Here is a 19,574-nt window from a genome sequence, read left to right on the forward strand (position 1 = left end):
CAGTTATAACTTCGCACAGAATAAAGTAATTTGAATGGAATTTTTAAGATAATCTATTTTTGAACTATTATAGCAAGAACGGCCAGATCTGTATCTAAATCCAATATAATGCATCTTTAATTTAATTCCTATTCTTATTATGAGAGGCCGGGTAGCATGTTTACACTTTATTCAATAAATGTAGACGCATACTGTAAGTAGGCTAACGCCTAGACTTTATACAATCTATTTTATTTACCTGTAGAAATATTTCAACTATGACATACACGCGGTTGTATTGGCTAAACGGGTTTCTGAGTGGGCGGATGACCTAGTTAGTTATGCCCTTTCTTAAATTAAGGAAGATGATATGTTAAAATGATAAATGCTGTAGAGGTCTAATGCTACTTTTTGTTTTATATAACTGTATCTGTTTTAGAATCCGCTGGAGCATTCGCATCATTTAAATCATCTTCAAAATACAAGGTTAAATGGTACTCCCTGAAATTCAACCCTCGCAGCCATGCTCCATGAGCTGCAATATTGTATAGCGTCGACAAGGTCGCCTCTACATTTAGTACATTCATTGATGATTTGCGCAAGTCATTTGCATTTAAATAATATTTTATCATAAATAATGAAGTGTGAACCATTAAAATAGTCATCACCGAACCCTTTCTCTTTAGGTAATGCGTTTACGCTTGCAGGCGACACTTTTTCTGTACACACAAAAGTGTATTAATGTATTATATGTTAAGCCATTTGTAGTACCTTTTGGGGCGAGAATAATTGGAAATTAAGGGAGTTATGTGCTAGTCAATGGAAGTCTAAAATGCAAAAACCACAACAAAAAATACCGATACGATGACTAAATAGAAGTGATGGCAAGGGTTAGTTTTGCAACTTTAACACCTGTCTTGAGAAAATGCATGTATAATTGTCAGGTTGATCGTGCCTGGATTGAAGTGGAGTTTGGGCCTTGGGGGCCTGTGCTGAATGATTACAAATTAGTTTTCGATTTTGCTATACATAAATGAAATAAAATGAGGTTTAACCTCCTACTTTTCAGCACCTACCGGGAAATAAAGCCGGGCATACGCCATACAATGGGCAATAAAGGAATTTTGTCCGGACAGTGACGCTACGGCCTAAACATATTTCGAATACAAACTGTCAACTTTATGTATATATCGGTATCTTTACTAGAAGTAGAACACTTAATATGATACTACTTCTTGTTAGATTTAGAAGTTCAAATGATCAGTAATTATTGTATTTAACTTGCATTGATCAATATCGATGCATTATATTCAGTGATTGTTTAGAGGGTTTTATTATTATACTGTCCGTTTAATTATAACACAGACAGTCCAAGTCTAACCACACAAACTGTAATGACTTGTTTATCTACTTTATTTCAGTTGGGAGGGGAATGTATATAATAGTTAGTATGTCCTGACCAGACCACTGTTTTATCTGTAGAGAAGGCACCTTATAAATTGCATATTTGTTTATGTAGAAGTTATTAACTAATGTCAACAGTTGTTGACATGTGTAGAAAGTTAATGAGGGCTCTCCAGATTCTATAACATTTTATCACGTTTAGATGTTAACTTATAAGAGCTAGGTCAATAGGGTTATATATCAAAGATCTTTTCAATCATCTTGTCACTATTTCATATATAACCTGTTAAACTTGTACGATCAATGTTGAATTATTTTACTTTTAGCGTATTCAAACGCTATACATGTACATCTATTTTTATATACAAGCCCCCAAAAGTAAGAGAGGGGTGATTTTTGGGGTTGGTGGTAGTCTTTGCACATTCCTCGTATGTGTTATTAAATTAACACTTTAGTTTTGCTGCGTTTTATACCTTCACGTTGAAATGTTGTCGTATATTGGCGTCGCCTCCGTCCGATTGACTTTAAATTTATACACAGTGTTTAAGGTATTGCGACGAAGAAGCCTATTAATGTTTAACGATTTCCGACAATTACTGCAAGAGTTATGGCTCTTGATCACTTTGAAATATCTTGTAGACGCTGTAGAGGCTAAAGTTAATATCCGATTGACTTTAGATTTATACACAGTGTTTAAGGTCATGAGACAAAGCAGCCTATTGGTTTTCAACGATTTACAATAATTACTGCCAGCGTTATGATCCTTGATCACTTTGAAAAATCTTGTGGACGCTTTAGAGGCTAAAGTGAATATTTGAATGTCTTTAAATTTATACACAGTGTTTAAGGTCAGGAGACGAAGAAATCAAGTGATTTTCAACGATTTCCGATAATGATTGCCCTTGATCTCTTTGAAATATCTTGTGGACGCTCTAGAGGCTAAAGTTAATATAGGATTGCTATTCAACGATTTCCGATAATTTCTGCCAGAGTTATGGCCCTGGGTAACCTTGAAAAATCTTCTTGGTGCTCTAGAGACCAAACTTATCATTCGATTGATTATGAATTTATAAACAGTATTTACGGTCATGGGACGAAGACACCTATAGAATTTCAGGGATTTCAGATGATTACTGCCAGAGTTATGGTCCTTGACTACTTAGAAAAAATCTTGCGAATGCCTATAGGCCAAAACTTCAGTTTCATACACGGAGTTTAAGGTCTTGAGACAAACAAGTATATTGATTTTAAATGATTTTTAATAAATTGAACAGCTAAATCCATGGTACTAAATGTTTTGTTTACTAAACGTTAGCAGGGGCAGGAGTTGACGCCAAATTTTAATGATTTTCTGATGATTACTTAATGAGTTTAATCTTTAAGATGTATAATTGTTTCATTACTGACAAACGAAAACAATAAGCGACAACACTTGTTGACTGCGTTGCGTGGTAAACTACCTTATGATATTTATGGCAGTTAATTGCAACATTCGTGTAGACAGATATTATAGTTATCTTTCTTTATATAATCTGCACCCGCTAAAAGATTACTATTGGTGTTCGCATTCACAGGTCTTGTTAATAAAACATGACTGTACGGTCACTCCCTAATGACAAATACATAACACTGTATATTATTATAACGCTACAGCCTATATGTAAGACTATACCAACAAGAATTATAATAATAGCAAGTCTATCCAGTGAATATACATATTGTTTTCTGAATCACAGATAATTTGATCAATCGTGTAGACTGAGCAAACAGTAGGAAATATTGAGCAGCTGCATATAAAGATCTTGATTCCTATTGATATTCGTGCATATCAGAACGTAACTTCCTGAATTATGGCCCTTGATTGTACGAAAAATCGCGTTTTTAGCTTGTGGTCCGTCTAGAGGTCACAATTTTTTTCTGATTGAAAAAAAAACAATTAAATATTTGGTTCCTGTCGATATTCGTGCATATCAGATTGTGTCTTCCTGAATTATGGCCCTTGATTGTACAAAAAATCGCTTTTTGTTTAGCTTGTTCTCTATCTATCTCTTGCAAAATGCGGGCGTATCCTGCTTGGCCGCCGCTGGTTCATTGTTTTTATGAAACACTCTAATAGTGAGCTGCTCAACAACCCAACTGTTTATTGTTAGTATTTAGACCTACATTATGCAAAAGCTATAACTGCCAATTGCACATCCTCTTTTTCTGGCTTCATATGTTACATAAATTATTATTATATTCACATGCAACACCCATAATCAACTCTCTGGCATATTGGATGGCTTAGATATTGAATGGACTAGACAATGCCCGCCATATCTTCGTTAAACGATAGTAAGATGACTGTCGATTAAAGGATTGGAAAATCAAGAGTTTGTTGATTATCATGGCAATAGTACAATCGAGAATATGAACTGTCAATCGTCTTGTCGAGGACAGTTTAGGATATTTCTTGTCAAAACTCAAACATTCATAACTTGACTCACAGTAAAGTAATTTAACTTGATATTTGTAATATATTCATTTTTCATTGTTATTTTTAAAATATTGTAGTAAGAACGACTTGCTATTTATCTAAATCTTACAAAAAGTATTGTATTGCAACGTGATGCCCTATTATGCATGCAAACGTTTAACGCTAAAATTGGATTATCGTACTTTTAAAGAAGACCCCAAGCCAAATTGGGTGCCGAATCAAACAATAACACCCTCACCACCCTATATGTAGGTATAATATACCTACTGTATACAATGTAAAAAGTATACAAGTTTTCTATATTTCATCTCATATTATGAGTAATACAAAGCCGACTTGTAATCACCTGTTTTGTAGAGAGGATTATATTTTTAAATTGTAGTTGAACATGGAAAAGTATTGTTTGTTTTTGGTGTCACTTTTCACATGTAACATGGACATTCCCGTCATTCTATTTTTAAAAATATACAGTTTAAAGAGATATATAGTATATGCTTCTCCGTAATTTGAGGTAACCAATTTGTTTGGAGGGGGGGGGGTGTTAACGCAAGAGTATCAAAGCTCACCTGCCCTGCGTAGTCGTTCGGATGCGACGCAAACCGAGGTCCCGTGTACACATTAACATGCACGTAATAGGTCTCTTGGCTGTTGTCTTTCGATATAAGAGTAAGCCGTAGCACACTGTGGCGTATGCCCGTCTTCATTAGCCCAGTGGGGATAGAACAGTAGGACGTTAAACCCTATTTCATTTCATTTCATTTCACTGCCCTGAAAATTAATTCACCACCAAATAAGAACATAATATTAACGCTGAATCATTTTAATCAGCTGATTTGGCGAAATTAATGTATGTACAATCCATGAATGAACTTTCTGTACAAACTCCAATAATTAGTCCATTTTCACGTTTTTCGGCGAATTAGTCAATTGATTTTAAAACTAATGGCTCACTAACCAGTAGGACCCGAGATCGATTTCAATCTGAGACCAGAAAGTTCCTCGGGATTTTCCGGACTGTTTTCACCTTGCCAGCGGTGCGAGGACTCAGGACCTGGTAAGGGAAAGCGACGAAGCATTAGGAGGCCCGATTTACACATTGGTGTTCGTGTAAAAAAGAACGCTTCCAATTTTGACGAGGAAGAGATCGGGAAACGCAGCTGTCCAGGAATGGCACAAGCCCGTCGGGAATGGCACAAGCCCGTCATGATTAGCCCACTTGGTACAAAACCTGTTGACCATTTGATTTTATCACTTTAAAACTGGGTCATAATTGGTAAATATTAAGTTTATGTTAACGTAATGTTTATGAATAGACTTTTGTTTCCTTTTTTTAAAACAATGTCTTGTCTTAAATATGCCAAAGCTCCGTATGAGCTTCACTCGACTTTATATACAATAGACAAAATAACTTGACGCATCTTTCACCCTTTGTCCCAAAGTAATTGGGTTCATACAATTTCTCTAGTACAGTAAACAACGGGTCACATGTGTGAACTCGAACGTAAACAAAAACAGTGTGTACTTTAGAAAATGTAAAAATCGAAGTTAAATATATTCAGTTATTGATATAAAATGTTCAACATCTCTTGCACTTGAACTAACACTGTCTTTGTCTTAATATCGCCCCCACATTAAAACCAGGTGATGATCAAGGCGATGATATTAGGTGTGGTCGTAATACAGCGGCGACCTGTATTTCCAAGCGTTGTGTGGGACGCTCGAACGCCATTGGAGGAAAACAAGTATCCGTGACGTTGTATGGGCGTTTTACATGTTTTCCCTTTTACCTACACATTTTATTATTTCTTGTTAAAGTTACTGGTTTAGCGTAGATAGTTTAATTAATATCTGTGAAGACAACATTAATTTCGAATTGGATTGGGCCGCATTTTAGTCTCCGCTCAAAGACGAGGTAAGCTCATTCATTTACCTGACATAACTACCCACATTCTTGATCCTTTTCCAAATGTTGTGTAAAATGAGTTTTACCGTCAATAGTATGTCAGAGCCTTGACAGCTGGTTTTAATTCGTCATTTTAAGACGAATGTATTTGTTATTTAATATTTTATTGCATAGTAAATATATTGCTTTAGTTGCATAGGCCTATTATAATACGCCATGCGTCTATCGCATTGGGCTATTTATTATACATTAACTATGTATAATGCATGGTTAAAGTATCCAAAACTGCAAGACAGTTTTCTTTCTGTTCTATATATATATATATATATATATATATATATATTGTGAACAAATGCATTATTTGTTGTATGCACGTACAGACAAACAATACGCATGATTTCCGTTGTTTAAATTAAATTTGGTTAATTTTATCTAAGTACAGTGCAGTTTTTAAATGCACTGCAACAGTTGCTCCATGCAGTACATTAGTTATTTTAAAGCAATGGCACTGAACTTCGACATTCTTCCACGTCTACATTAGCCCAGTCGGAGCAGAACAGTAGGATGTTAAACCCCATTTCATTCGACATTCTTCTTTGCATACACTGATTAAGCATAAGGTGCGAATAAATGATAAAATAATCTGGTCTTCAGTAGTTTGGAAAGGACGCAAAATGAGTATCCCCTAGTTTAGCTAGGTAGAATAACACTTCTCTAATATTGTATGTATATCTATGCTCGATGACTGTACCTGTAATTATGACATTTTGAACAATTGTCATACTTTTTCTGTTATGCTTGTATGCACCCATTCACGGTTTGCGGACTTCTCTTATAACAATATCGATATCGATCAGTTTAATATTGAACTAAATGCCATGTTACAGAAAGGGGACCTTTTTAGGATGCAGACCACGCATCATTGTGTAGTTTGTATGGAGGTATAGTAAATAAACGTGGGCTATGTTTACGATGTTGACCTATTAAATACAATGGGAATGCCGAATGGTGATGAAATCTTATTTGTCTTAAATAAATATACCCACACTACAGACTACCCACGGCAACCACCTATTAAGCTGACAGACATTAGATTTTGTTGGGACTATGCACCAACTTACATGCCATCCTAATATTATGTACTGATAACAATTATCTTAAAATATCCATACTTGGACCGTTGTGATGGCTAAGATGAAATCTTGTACTTTGAGTGCACAACACATGAAAAGTATAGGTTAAATAACGAAAATGAATTTGATGAAAGTTTGCAGACAGGTTCAAAGATGACTTAGTTATTATAGCTTTATACCTGTTCCATTGTCTTCAGCATCCTCGGAGCAATTCTTAAAAATCTAGATGTCATTCAGCTTACTCCCGGTTTCTAGGAATAATTTGACATCAAATTATGGTAATGAGCAAACTATTATAATAACTGATGATAGGTTTGTTGGTGTAGAGTAAACGCCGTTTTAATTAATTCAGTAGTACCCGGATAATCATGCACTGAGTAGGATACGTATGGCCTTGAGAATAAACTGCTGTTATTTACTTTCGGGCTATTTTAGGTTAGATGGCTTTAGATAATTGATAATTTAACATGAGTTTTCTGAATTCAGATAGGTACCATATTTATTGCTTTGTGAATAACTCAAATGTAGTGGGGTTTAACGCAGTGTGCTATGGGGGATATTTTGCCCTAAAAGTGTTTCCGACTGCAAGAATTCTTTTACGTTTACACCAACAAGCACACGGTGTACTGCACCCCTGAGCTACTTACAAGGAGAAGCCAGTCTTGAATATCACAAGAAACTTTGGCAGACAACACCGGGGTGGAGACCGGGGCATCCTTGTTAATGAGCCGTGTGGAAGTGGATAGAATGGTTCAACAATACGTAAATCTTCAGTTGTAACGTTGCATATTCAAAATTGCAGTTGGGATCAAATTTGCTAAATACCAATGTAATAAGGAACCTCTTAAGATGAGATTTAGATAATACTCAGTTGATTTAAGTCCCTTAACCTTTCAATATGCATGGAAATGTATATAACTAATATGGTTGTTCTTAGCAGACAAAGCTTCCCACTTCCCTAAGAGGTGTAACATAATATTCGTTTCGTAGTGTTATATTCAATATAATATTTTTTAAGTGGTATATTATATCTGATGTAATATGATGTACCATCAACTGATTGTTCTGGGTAGTTTCTTATTTTAGCTATTTAATGAATCATCTATAAGATATTATATATTTGCCTAGAGGTTGTGTTTGATGAATCGTGAGTGAAATCAACTGAACCGTAGACACACTGGCTCGAATAAAATGTATATATTTGAAGTAGAACCTTGTATAAATACCTGGTTAATATTTTTTTTTCTGTTCTTGTTAACACTGGTTAAAGCGGGTTGTACACTACAGATATTTTCTTTAGATATTTTACTTATATTTCTACAAGTGTCCAATTTGTAATGTCTGCTATCAATTCCTCCTGTGGTAGTACTGTAGCAATATTGTGTGCGTTGAGGACCAGGTCTAAAACTTATTTTATGCCAGCATTTGAAACGTACCTTGCTACAAGCTGGCTTCTGACAATTAATATTGACAGTTTGTATAGTGTCTGAGAGCCGCGATTTCTAGGTATGGTACTGGTGTAACAATATTATGGTCTTGACCAATTATTGGTTTCAAATTCAGAAGACGGGGAGCGGGGGTGTAATTCAGAAGAACTCAAGCAGATTGTCATAATGGCCATATCAAACCAGATATTATTCTTGAGAACGGAGAAGATTTGTGACTAACAATTGCCTCGCAGTTTAAAGAACTTGAAGTGTAATTTGTAGTTTTGGTCACGAAAGGAACACCACAACGTCAAAATCCCGAAACCAGTAGTACTGCACTGTCTCATTAATTATGATGGTCAGACTTCCATCCCAGTTTCCTCGGGATGTCCCAGTTTGATTTATTTTTGTCTAGTCATTAGGATGGGACAAAAACGGGAATCCAAAGGGGTACTAGTTAACGTGCACGTTCAAGTACCATTGTAAGTTGGAAGAGTAGGCGGAAACCCACACTCTCCGGGTAAAATGCCCCCCATATCACACAACACGGCGTATATCCGTCTTCATTAGCCCAGTTGGCCCAGAAAAGTAAGGCATTAAACCACAGTTTTATTTCATTTGTATCTTGTCCTATTATATTTAGTATTTAGGTGGAACATAATACGATTTCATTTTTATTTAACCCTTGTATTTTAGTTTTTTTGTCGCGTATAGTTTATTAAAAATATTAGGCCCTATGCCTAGTATTGTTTTTATACTCCAGTCGGTCCACACCCTTATTTTATTTTATAGGATAGTACTCTTTGTTTAATACCAGCAAATATGTGGGTGGTAGTAGTGGTGAGATTATTATCACCAAGTTAAACTGACCTCATTTATAATGGGCGTGTTACCACAAACAACATATAAACTTATATACTTACGTGTATTAATATCATTTTAAACACGTGATTAAAATATCTAAAGAGTTTGTGCAAATTCAACAATGCTTTGAGCAAAACGTGGTAAGATCCTGGAACACATTATACAATAGGTACACTCATGATAGAACAATTGAACACACCTAATGATGACTAATTGAAATGTCACCCAAGTTAAATGATTTTATAACTGGTTATTCGTTGCAGTGCATCAAAAACTGTTAACGCTGGCAATGTTCATACTAAAGGTATGCTCACACGAGTTCACGTTGGTGCCGATGATGTATCATGCGCTAAAATCATACCACACAAAATTGTCATTGCCGATTTTCGGTAAATTAAGTGAGCTGCACTCACACTACTGGTAATACGAGTGTGGACAGATTCTACATCTAGTCTAGTTGTGGAAACACATTATGCTGACCAGTAATGTGTGTTGACCTTTAGATCCCCATTCCTATTGTTTGAATCCTGTATTCACTATGTGATCTATCCCGCGTCTAACGAAATCGGCATCTTATTGTATTAACCAAAACACACCAAAAAACGTATATATGGAATAACAATACTGGTTAATTAACAAGCAAAATTTCGGCGATGGTATACTCTCGTCTTTATCAAGCAAATTCTTAAACCATACTGTCAAATTACTAAATGTCATTCAAATAAGTTATTAACCTCCATAAAATTAACGATAATTCTGATAATTGGTTATCAAATCTATCAGGTATGAGTGTATATGTTGAATTGACAAGTATTTCATTAGTATTTCATTAGTATTATAACTTATATTAATTCATCTATTACACACATTAAATAGATTGATTCATGAATTATTGACGATATTGCGACTTGCTAAATACCCGACCGACCTTCGATAAGTGATAAGATAAAAACTATTAACGTCCCATGTGTTCATTTAGGCCATCATATTTGGATGTGAAAAGGAAGTCTGCTATAAAGAGAATAAAATCAGTCATTTGAAAATAAATGAATAATACAAGATCATAAATTAATGATGATCCTGCAGAATATTCAGATTCTTATATACATACTATTATTGTTACACAGTCTTTATTAAATATTGCTAGCACGTACAGGGGAAGTAATTCGCTGGGCAAAAAAATAGTCTGGATATTTTAATTCGCTGGGCAAAAAATAGTCTAATATCTAGACTATTTTTTTTGTCCAGCGAATAACTTGCCCTGTACGTGCTAGCAATGTTTAATACAGTGGACGTTGAACACAATAATGTTGAACACAATGTGTCGCCCACTCGACACAAACTTGGTCATTTCGGCATTACATATGGTTCAATTTTATTTCAATAATTCGCTTGCGCGTAGAGATCTTGAGCAGTGGAAGGAAACCGGAGGACCCAGAGAAAACCTGGAGGTTGAACAGGCGACCCTACTCCTTGTCACGTACAACCAGGGAATCGAAACCACGCCAGTTGACTAAATGACAGACCTTATGATTCAACGCGCACGCGCTAACCATTCAGCCATCCAACCCCGCCTTATTAATGGTAAACTGAATAGTACATTTTGGAATGTTTGCAGTTTCCACCAGTTTGTTTATATATAGGTGTTGGTCATTGCTTAAACATTACGGTGTGTAGGTATAGACTATAGCCTACAAAATACATTACACATCGGTCCTTGCGTTCTACTACACATTTCAATTGACCAAATAATACAGTTTGACTGGAATTTTGAAATTAAACATCATTGATCCTCAGACATTTTTTGCCTTACTTTAACATTATGGTATGTTCAATCTGATTAAAATTATGTATTGTTGAATTAGTTTTTCAGTTTTAAGCTCTTTGGGATTTCCCAGCCTAGTTAGCCCTTTGCAGGGGTACATGACCGGGACGAGAAATGAAAAGACCTCTAGTCGTTTGGATGGACGTTAAACCGAATTTAATTTCATTCATGCACCATGATGCAGCACCGTAGACCCCCCCCCCCCCGAAAAAAAATTGCTGAACATAGTTCTAAAGATACCTACTGTTTGTAATAGACAGCAGTCAGGGATGATCATGTGGGGTATTGATTTGGGGACGTGGCACCTTGCACCCAGTCTCATATTAGCCTATTGGTTATATTCTGACATCTATCTGCCATATATTTTATACTGGCTTGCCCAATGGCCCACTGTCGTGGAGTCCATGTTCATTGTTCAGAGTTTGCTAGAGAACGATTTTCTGGGCTGGAAAATGCATTTGGGGCCGTCCAATTTTCACAATTTTACGGGGGAGGAGCACTGTCCAATATTTCCGTCGGGACCCGTTTCTCACTTAACCAGCTCGCTTGACAAGAATCGCAAACCAATGTCATCGGGCTCTGACTGGCAGTGCGGTCCCCTTACCACTGTCCCCCTCTCTGCGATAGTTTTTTTTTCTGCTTATCACTAAGTATTTGACGTCCCGCCCGGGGTATACTCCACAGACCAACATTTCAGGTCGAAATTTCAAAACATTTCTCCGTGGGGGGGGGGGGACGCCTCAAGCCCCAAGCGCAGAGGCCCCTCCTCCTCCCCCCTCCCCCGCCTGCCGTGATATGTCATGATATGTTATGTACATTTCATCAAGCAGCCAACATGGTACGAAATACACTGGTCTAATGTTGCTATAACCAGAGTATGCGTTTAAATAGTGCTTAATGTACCGACATGACATTTCGGCAAGGTGCCAATAATTATGAATGAAGAATGTGATGTGTAATTATTACATCAACTTACAGTTCTAGTAGACTAGGGGGTTGGATGGCCGAATGGTTAGCGCGCGCGCTGTGTATCATAAGGCCTATCATTTAATCAACTGGCGTGGTTTCAAATCCTCGGCTGTACCTGACAAGAATTAGGGTCGTCTGTCCAACCGTGATTAAACCATGTTAGTCCCGAAATGACCTAGTTTGTGTCGAGTGGACGTTAAACCCCATTTATCTCTCTCTCTCACTATTAGACTAGTAATAAACAGATGATTCATTATGTTTATACCAGTTACACGTATTATTAATATTCACAACTACATATAATTACATTACATAATTACAGTGATACTTATATATATATATGTTAATTAAATTGTTACATAAAGCTGGGCGTAGACGTGATATTCATTTTCAAATGGGTCTAAAACGTTGCGTTGTTGATATTGGGTATCTAATTTCTATCCATGAATATAATTACCGAAGTGCGGGGTCCCTTGCTTGGTCCATTAATTACCACAAAAATATTGTGATAGCTTCGATATTGTGTTGAGAAATTTGACCTGATATAAATACACTATGAAACGGGCAGAGTAAAATATATAAAACAAGTCATGGAACATGTTTTCAACTAGTTGTCATAATTGCGTTGAGAAAATTAATCATTTCCAGTTCATGAGATACTTTTATGTTGTTAAGTGGCGAAAGTTAATGGTCAGTAATGTTGTCCTTTAGAGCTGATACAAACATGTTTCAAGTTTACTTATGACTATATATCTATTTATGAAATGGATTTGGAATAAAATTGTAATGTATATTCTTTAATTTATTGTTATAATGCAGTAAAGTATATCTTCGACTTTCGCTAGCAGTTAACCTCCTTTTAAAGTTACAATTTCATATTTTTATGTTATATTTTTAAAATGTATTAAAATAAAGTCTTAAAATAGACGGTATCTATAAACGGTCCTACCTTGTTAAAGAATAATCCTATTAGTCCTATAATTCACTATGGCCAGTTGAGAAATTGGCAAAAATATCATTTTCAACTTCAAATTCAAACGTTTGAAGATAGCTATTCCATGGGTTAATAGGAAAACAAGGGAGGTAATTGTGTTATTATTTCCGGTGTCAATGAATTTTAATTGTGGGAAATACTGCCTATGATCGTTTAATAGTGAATTGACAACCTATTGAGCAAAAGACATAGAAATAATTACGTTTTGACTTTCTTAGAAAATTTGAAATTCTCGCTTTAATCCCAAGATTCACTATTATTTCGTATGACTAGAAAATTTAAATCCAAACTGAAAGGTCTTCCGTGGTGATGTTTAATCAAAGTGGAAACTGGGGGTGGCATTCCTGATAATATTTGTCTTCAAACAAATGAACAGATACACCCTACCTTGTACACGACAAGCGGCAATACTTATAACTAATACATGCTTTTTAAGGTACATAAATGCCCTATTTTACTGGACATAGATTTGTTTAGATAATGCGAAAACCCCAAGTTATGGAAATTATCTTTGAAGTAATGTGTTACCACATATAGTAAAAATAGTTCATATGTACTAAAGATATATATATTTTTATTTTTTTTTTAGCGTGAAGTCTAAATTACCAAAATGAACAACTCAAGCATACCCAACGACTACAGGGCATTTGATCCCTTTAATTACACCTGTAGTGAAGCGTTGTTATTACCTATAATCAGTGAAGCTACATGGAATCCTGGTGTTCGGGCCTTCTTGTATATTTTAGCCCTATTATGGTGCTTCTTAGCCGTAGCTATTATAGCTGACGTTTTTATGTGCTCAATCGAAAAGATTACAAGTAAAACCAGAAAGATTCGCGTTGCCGACTCGTCCGTACCAGAAGGCTACAAAGAACTAGAGGTTAAAGTGTGGAATGATACTGTTGCTAATCTCAGTTTATTAGCCTTAGGTACCAGTGCTCCAGAGATCTTACTGTCTGTTATAGAAATTGTTGGGAATAATTTTAAAGCAGGAGATCTTGGTCCTGGTACCATTGTTGGTTCTGCCGCGTTTAACTTATTGGTTATATCCGCTATTTGTATCATGTCTATACCTGGTGGCGATGTACGACGTATAAATAATATGAAAGTGTTTGCTGTTACAGCATTCTCTTGTATATTTGCTTACGTTTGGCTGATTATTACCTTGGTTGCCATATCTCCAGGAAAAATTGAAATTTGGGAAGCTTTCTTGACCCTCCTTTTCTTCCCGCTGCTGATCATAATTGCCTTTATAGCGGAGAAAGATTTTTGTATGAAAAAGAAACCACCACGAAATGACTCAGGATTTGTCGGTATCTCACTAAGTAAGTATTTAAAAAATATTATCAGTGTTCTTTATTGAAGTTGTTAAATGCAGTAATTCTCTCTGGATCTCATTAGTATGACACTTTTTGTCGACAATGAACACACTTTTTGAACTGTCTCGTTCACGAAAACAATTGAATTCTTAACTCTAAGTTTTGCATGTACTAATGGCATGAACTGAATGTGTGATTTTAACTGAATTAATATATAGCTATAGCATTTAGAAATTTTTTTTAAATTTCAAGACAATTAAAATGTATTCCAGAAAAAGTAAGCAAAAATGACGCTTCTGGAAAAACCACGAACCCAAATGAAGTACAAGTGTCGGTTACAAATTCATCACAAAATATCGGTATACACTTTCTCTGACTCGGTTAATTAGCACCTTTTTGATTTGTAGCATATTTTAAGCCTATTCACCAATAACAAATGTCTTTTCTGCACTTTTCTGTGAGTTGTGCTTTTATTATTAGAGTTTTGAGTGATTATAGACAGTCATCGTAGACATCCATTATTCAAAACCATTGTTGTTTACCGCCAATATATACCAACAGCTAAAAAAACACAAAGTTCTTCTCTGAGAATGCCACAAAAGCAATATTGCTAAATCAATAACCTTTCAAATGTTTCTTCATAAACAAAGGAGGTACCAGAAAGCCTTCTTATCCAGGCATTACATTGGGCGATCATAACCAGTTTATACGAAAAGAGTCTGGCGTACCAAACATTAGTAAGATTTGTAAAGGTGTCTGGTGGACGCAGGACATCGCGTTTCTTTAGCTGTTTAAAAATTAGAATCATAAAGTTCAATTTCTTTTGTAGAATGGACAATAGCAGTTATGTGTTTTATAGAATTTCAATAGATTATTTCTATTATCACATGTCAAACAATTATATACATAACATCATTGTTTAGTGATTTATATAGCGCTAAATGTCATTTTCTTATACTAGCTGGGGTTATTATCTATAGCAACTTAATCTGTTTAAGACGTGTTATTGCTGTGGGGATTAAAATTAGAGAAACTAATGTTACTGTAATATCCTTAAATGGACATTATGGAAGAATATATAAGAGGTGGCAGTTCTCACTTTAATAGTTAAAAACTAGATAATGTAAAGGGAATATGCTGAAAATTGCATCAAATTGCTCCAGTCTGAACCTGAACCGAGATATTAACGTTTGAATTTTAGGCATAGCCTCGATTATCATTACTAAAGCCTCGATTATCCTTTAAATTTTTGGATTAATTATCAATGGGCGTTAAGCATCAAATCGGATTCAAATCCAGTGAATATCCGACACATAAGATGGTTAAGGTCTTTTCATGTTAAAAAATGTCTAATTAATAGTTTATATAACATTTCAGGCCCAAAGAAAGACCTGCAGTCGGCATATTTAGCTCTTGCACAATGTGTGATTAACCAACCATAATTATTGGTTGAAAATGTTTGAAATATATTGAAACACATAAGTTTAGTCGTAATGATTGGGTCTGCTAAAGTATGATCGCAATCGGGAATTCGACTAACGCTCGACTAAATGTTAAATGCTAACGTTCTGGAGGAACGAAACTTTTAACACTAATGGACCTTCAATGTCTTGAGATACAAAGTCTTATCAAAATATCCAGAAGACAATAATGAGTTGTTACATTATCAATAGAATAAGGAGAATGACAGTATATGCAGTAGACAATAAAGAGTTGATTATCGATAGAATAACGAAAATAACAGTATATGCAGTATATAATAATATTAAGTTTATTATCTATAGAATAAGGACATTAGCAGTATATGCAGTATGCAGTAATGAGTTCATTATCGATAGAATAAGGAGAATGACAATATATGCAGTATATAGGAATAAGTTTATTATCGATAGAATAAGAACAATGGCAGCATATGCAGTATGCAATAATGAGTTCATTATCGATAGAATAAGGAGAATGACAGTATATGCAGTATATAAGAATAAGTTTATTATCGATAGAATAAGGACAATGGCAGCATATGCAGTATGCAATAATGAGTCCATTATCGATAGAATAAGGAGAATGACAGTTTATGCAGTATGAGAGATGGCAGTGTAAATATATTTGGGATAAACCATTGCTTTTAACATGTATTGTTTTATATTAACACCATTACAGATGGAGCTTCCAATAAATATACTGTTAATGACACAGAAAATGCAAGGGCACTCGGTAATTGGATTTAAGACTTAAAGAATGTTTAATATAATTTTATAGTATTCACCAACATGTAGATATATATAGATATATAGCAATCACCACCTTTCATATTAATTGTCTAATATCATACATTAATAAAGTATGCGGTACGAAATTACAGCTTCTCCAATCTGATTAAAATACAGATCTATAGTTCGTTTCGTTTGATTTTTCATACATTACGTGATCCCCACCAGGTGATGTTAAAGTTAAAACGAAGTAAAACATAAATAAATTTGGAACTTTAAAGAATGAAACGAATTAGAATCTTTGTATTAAACAGATTGTAGTTTTTCTATCCATCTTTAATACTTAGAAAAACACAAAAGCTATTCGTTTTTACTACTTGTACCTAAACCATCTCATATTCTATCGATTCAAGATGGACAGAATTCGTATACGCTAAACATCATTATAACCAGAACGGGTTTTAAACTTAGTTCATCATTTTACACAGGAAGAAGAAAACATGGTATTACTTATCAATAATTAATCTTTAATTAAACATCTATTAAATTACTCATTATGTAATCACGTTTTCTTTTTTCGCCATTTGCTTGGGTTCATATTTACTAACCATATTATACAGTTTACTTTTAACCCTTTTTAACAACATAAACACCTTTTATTAACCTGTGTGATTGGCTTATTACAGCTGGCTACAAGTCCCCTCGCCACGACCTACAAGGTGAGTTCCTCGAGCATGGCCTTAATCTGCTGAATAGTACCCGCAATTAATGGATCCCAATGACCACTAACTATTGACTAACATCTCCTTTAGTGTGCATGCTTGATTTCAATGTAAATGCATTAACCTTGGACAAATATTGTCGCCCTACAAATTAGCCCCTTGGCACTACCTTATATGTAAACACAGAACACTTCACTTGCACAATGCTATTTGTTGAGTACATGTGTTTTACGTCTATTGCATTAATAGAAGAGAAAATAATGATCCTGTTGAAGTGCCAAGAAATTAACGATTGATCGATATTCTTAGCTGATGCTTAAAGTTATACTAAAGTCTGCACTACCACTGCACCGTTAAAGGAGGGAAGGTGGTCGGGTGGTAGAACACTGCTCTCACCTGCTATTGGTGTGCTTTGTGGTTCGCCAGCGTACACCGCGTGCACATAGAAGTTCATGAAAAAGGATTCGGTGAAGAGTAGGCGGAACAGACGCTGTCTAGACACACCCTCCTCCTCCCCTCGCATATCAAGTCGTCTCATTCCTTTCTATTCCACTATATCCTGGATTCATCTACGGGCGTACACGTATTCAAATTATTTGCCCTTGCTGATTGTGCTATTTTTATCGACCAATACGCTTGATAACATAACGACTTGCCACTGCCTGTTTTGACTGGCATAGAAACATCTTTCCCGTTAAAAAGATGTTTTATGGCATATTTTTGTGTGCATGTCATTTGTTTTATATTAAATTTCGTGTTGACTTTCTAATAATCGAGCGAACAAGTCGCCATATTGTTGCAAACGTAAACAACGATGCTAAGATTGATTGGTAGATAAGGGTAGATAATTTGAATACGTGAATACCCCATGGATGAACCCAGGGTGGGGTGGAATCGAACGGAATGAGGCCAATGGGGACGCCAAGGGCGGCACAACTTATTCCTTATTCCTATTTGTCGACAAAATTCTTTTTCTCCATTAGCCTACTAATATTAACCAGTTGATTGACTGTTAAATCATTATCCACTTATAAACTAAATCGCAATGAATGGAGGAATTATATTAACTACAAGACTTATTCACGAATAAATTATTTTTCAATGAAGGAATTAAAAATACTTCTATAACCAACGACCTTGCAACGACTTTGTAAATAATAAATAACCATTTTTTATGTAAGAATTGAAACTGGTGTTTAACATTGTTTGTTTTCTGTAAAACAGAAGGTAATCCAGAAGAACAAGAAGCTTTAGATCAATCCTATTCTGGACGGGCTTCCATTTATAGAATTGCCAAGGTAAGTAAATAACACAGTTCCATAATTAAAAGCATCGTAGTGTCGTAATTGAAAAAAATTGAAGAGACAGGAGCTTTAAGTAATGATAATTCGCAGAACCGAGTGGGTAATTATAAAGCTGCATGATCTTACTCGTGTATTAGAATACCAATCATTAATGTACGTGTGTTCACCTGCTGATGAATATCTCCATTTATTAATTATTTCCAGGATCTTGCCATGGTTGAAGACTTACCCGAAGATGAAGCAGCTAAGATTGCTGCAAAGAAGATAGTTGAACATCAACACCACGATCGTGGTTGGTACAGAATTAATGCTATCAGAAATATGTCTGGTGGTAAGAAACTCATACCCAAAGTACTTAATACATTCGATGATGTAAGTTGCCTATTGTAAATTATTAAAGAAATTTATAGATTAAAATTTCGTTTATATGTCATCGAAATATATGTATTTAGATGCTTGCTATATTAAAAAGACAGTGTTAACCAAATGTAAACTGATAAATCTCGAACATCTAACGAACTGAAAGTCAAATGAAATTGCTTTGAAGAGTCCTTTGGACTTCTGATATAAACCAATGAAGGTCATTTCCTCTAACATTGCTAGTGAATTCTGAATATGGATAACATGTGATCTCCTAAACTTTATAAAGCAGAATTAGGAGACTTATTCTAAACATTAAAATGTATCTATGAGGTATTTCTGAATTTTGTATGTATAGGCCTATCGACGGTTTATATGACGTAAAGAGAATGAAAAGCCTTGACCTCGTTCATTCACTTCTGTTTTGTATCTTACCTCGAGCAATGGAGCTTTTGCCTATACACAAGTCAATCATCGAATATATTCTTCTTTTCTTTCTGAGGAGCCACGGTGACTCAGTGAGTAGGACGTTGGTGGCCCCGTGTTCGATCCCTGCATTGGCCGAGAAAGTTTATGGGGATTTTCCGGTGTGGCTCCCTCTTGTCATTGATGTAGGACTGAGAGCCTGGCAAGAGACAACGTATAGTCGTTTGAATGGGACGAACCCCCACGTTCCCGTGTACAC

At 35.4% G+C, this 19,574-nt stretch overlaps 1 protein-coding gene across 5 annotated transcripts in view; it reads left to right on the forward strand.

The window, feature by feature from the left end:
- LOC126810022 (sodium/calcium exchanger 3) overlaps window positions 1-19,574 on the forward strand; it is a 30,122-nt gene that overhangs the window by 4,780 nt on the left and 5,768 nt on the right. The window contains exons 1-6 of one of the 5 annotated variants that reach the window (XM_050534934.2): window positions 5,599-5,771; window positions 13,564-14,299; window positions 14,566-14,652; window positions 17,190-17,222; window positions 18,450-18,523; window positions 18,734-18,901. In XM_050534934.2, the coding sequence (XP_050390891.1) occupies window positions 13,585-14,299; window positions 14,566-14,652; window positions 17,190-17,222; window positions 18,450-18,523; window positions 18,734-18,901 (1,077 nt within the window). In that variant the 5' untranslated portion in view covers window positions 5,599-5,771; window positions 13,564-13,584. Of the gene's footprint in view, window positions 1-5,598; window positions 5,772-13,563; window positions 14,300-14,565; window positions 14,653-16,453; window positions 16,508-17,189; window positions 17,223-18,449; window positions 18,524-18,733; window positions 18,902-19,574 lie in introns of those variants that run through there. The other 4 variants (XM_050534933.2, XM_050534935.2, XM_050534936.2 and 1 more) reach the window with 4 other exon arrangements.

This window comes from Patella vulgata, chromosome 2 (genome assembly GCF_932274485.2).
Source record: "Patella vulgata chromosome 2, xgPatVulg1.2, whole genome shotgun sequence".
Taxonomy (NCBI): Eukaryota; Metazoa; Mollusca; class Gastropoda; family Patellidae; genus Patella; species Patella vulgata.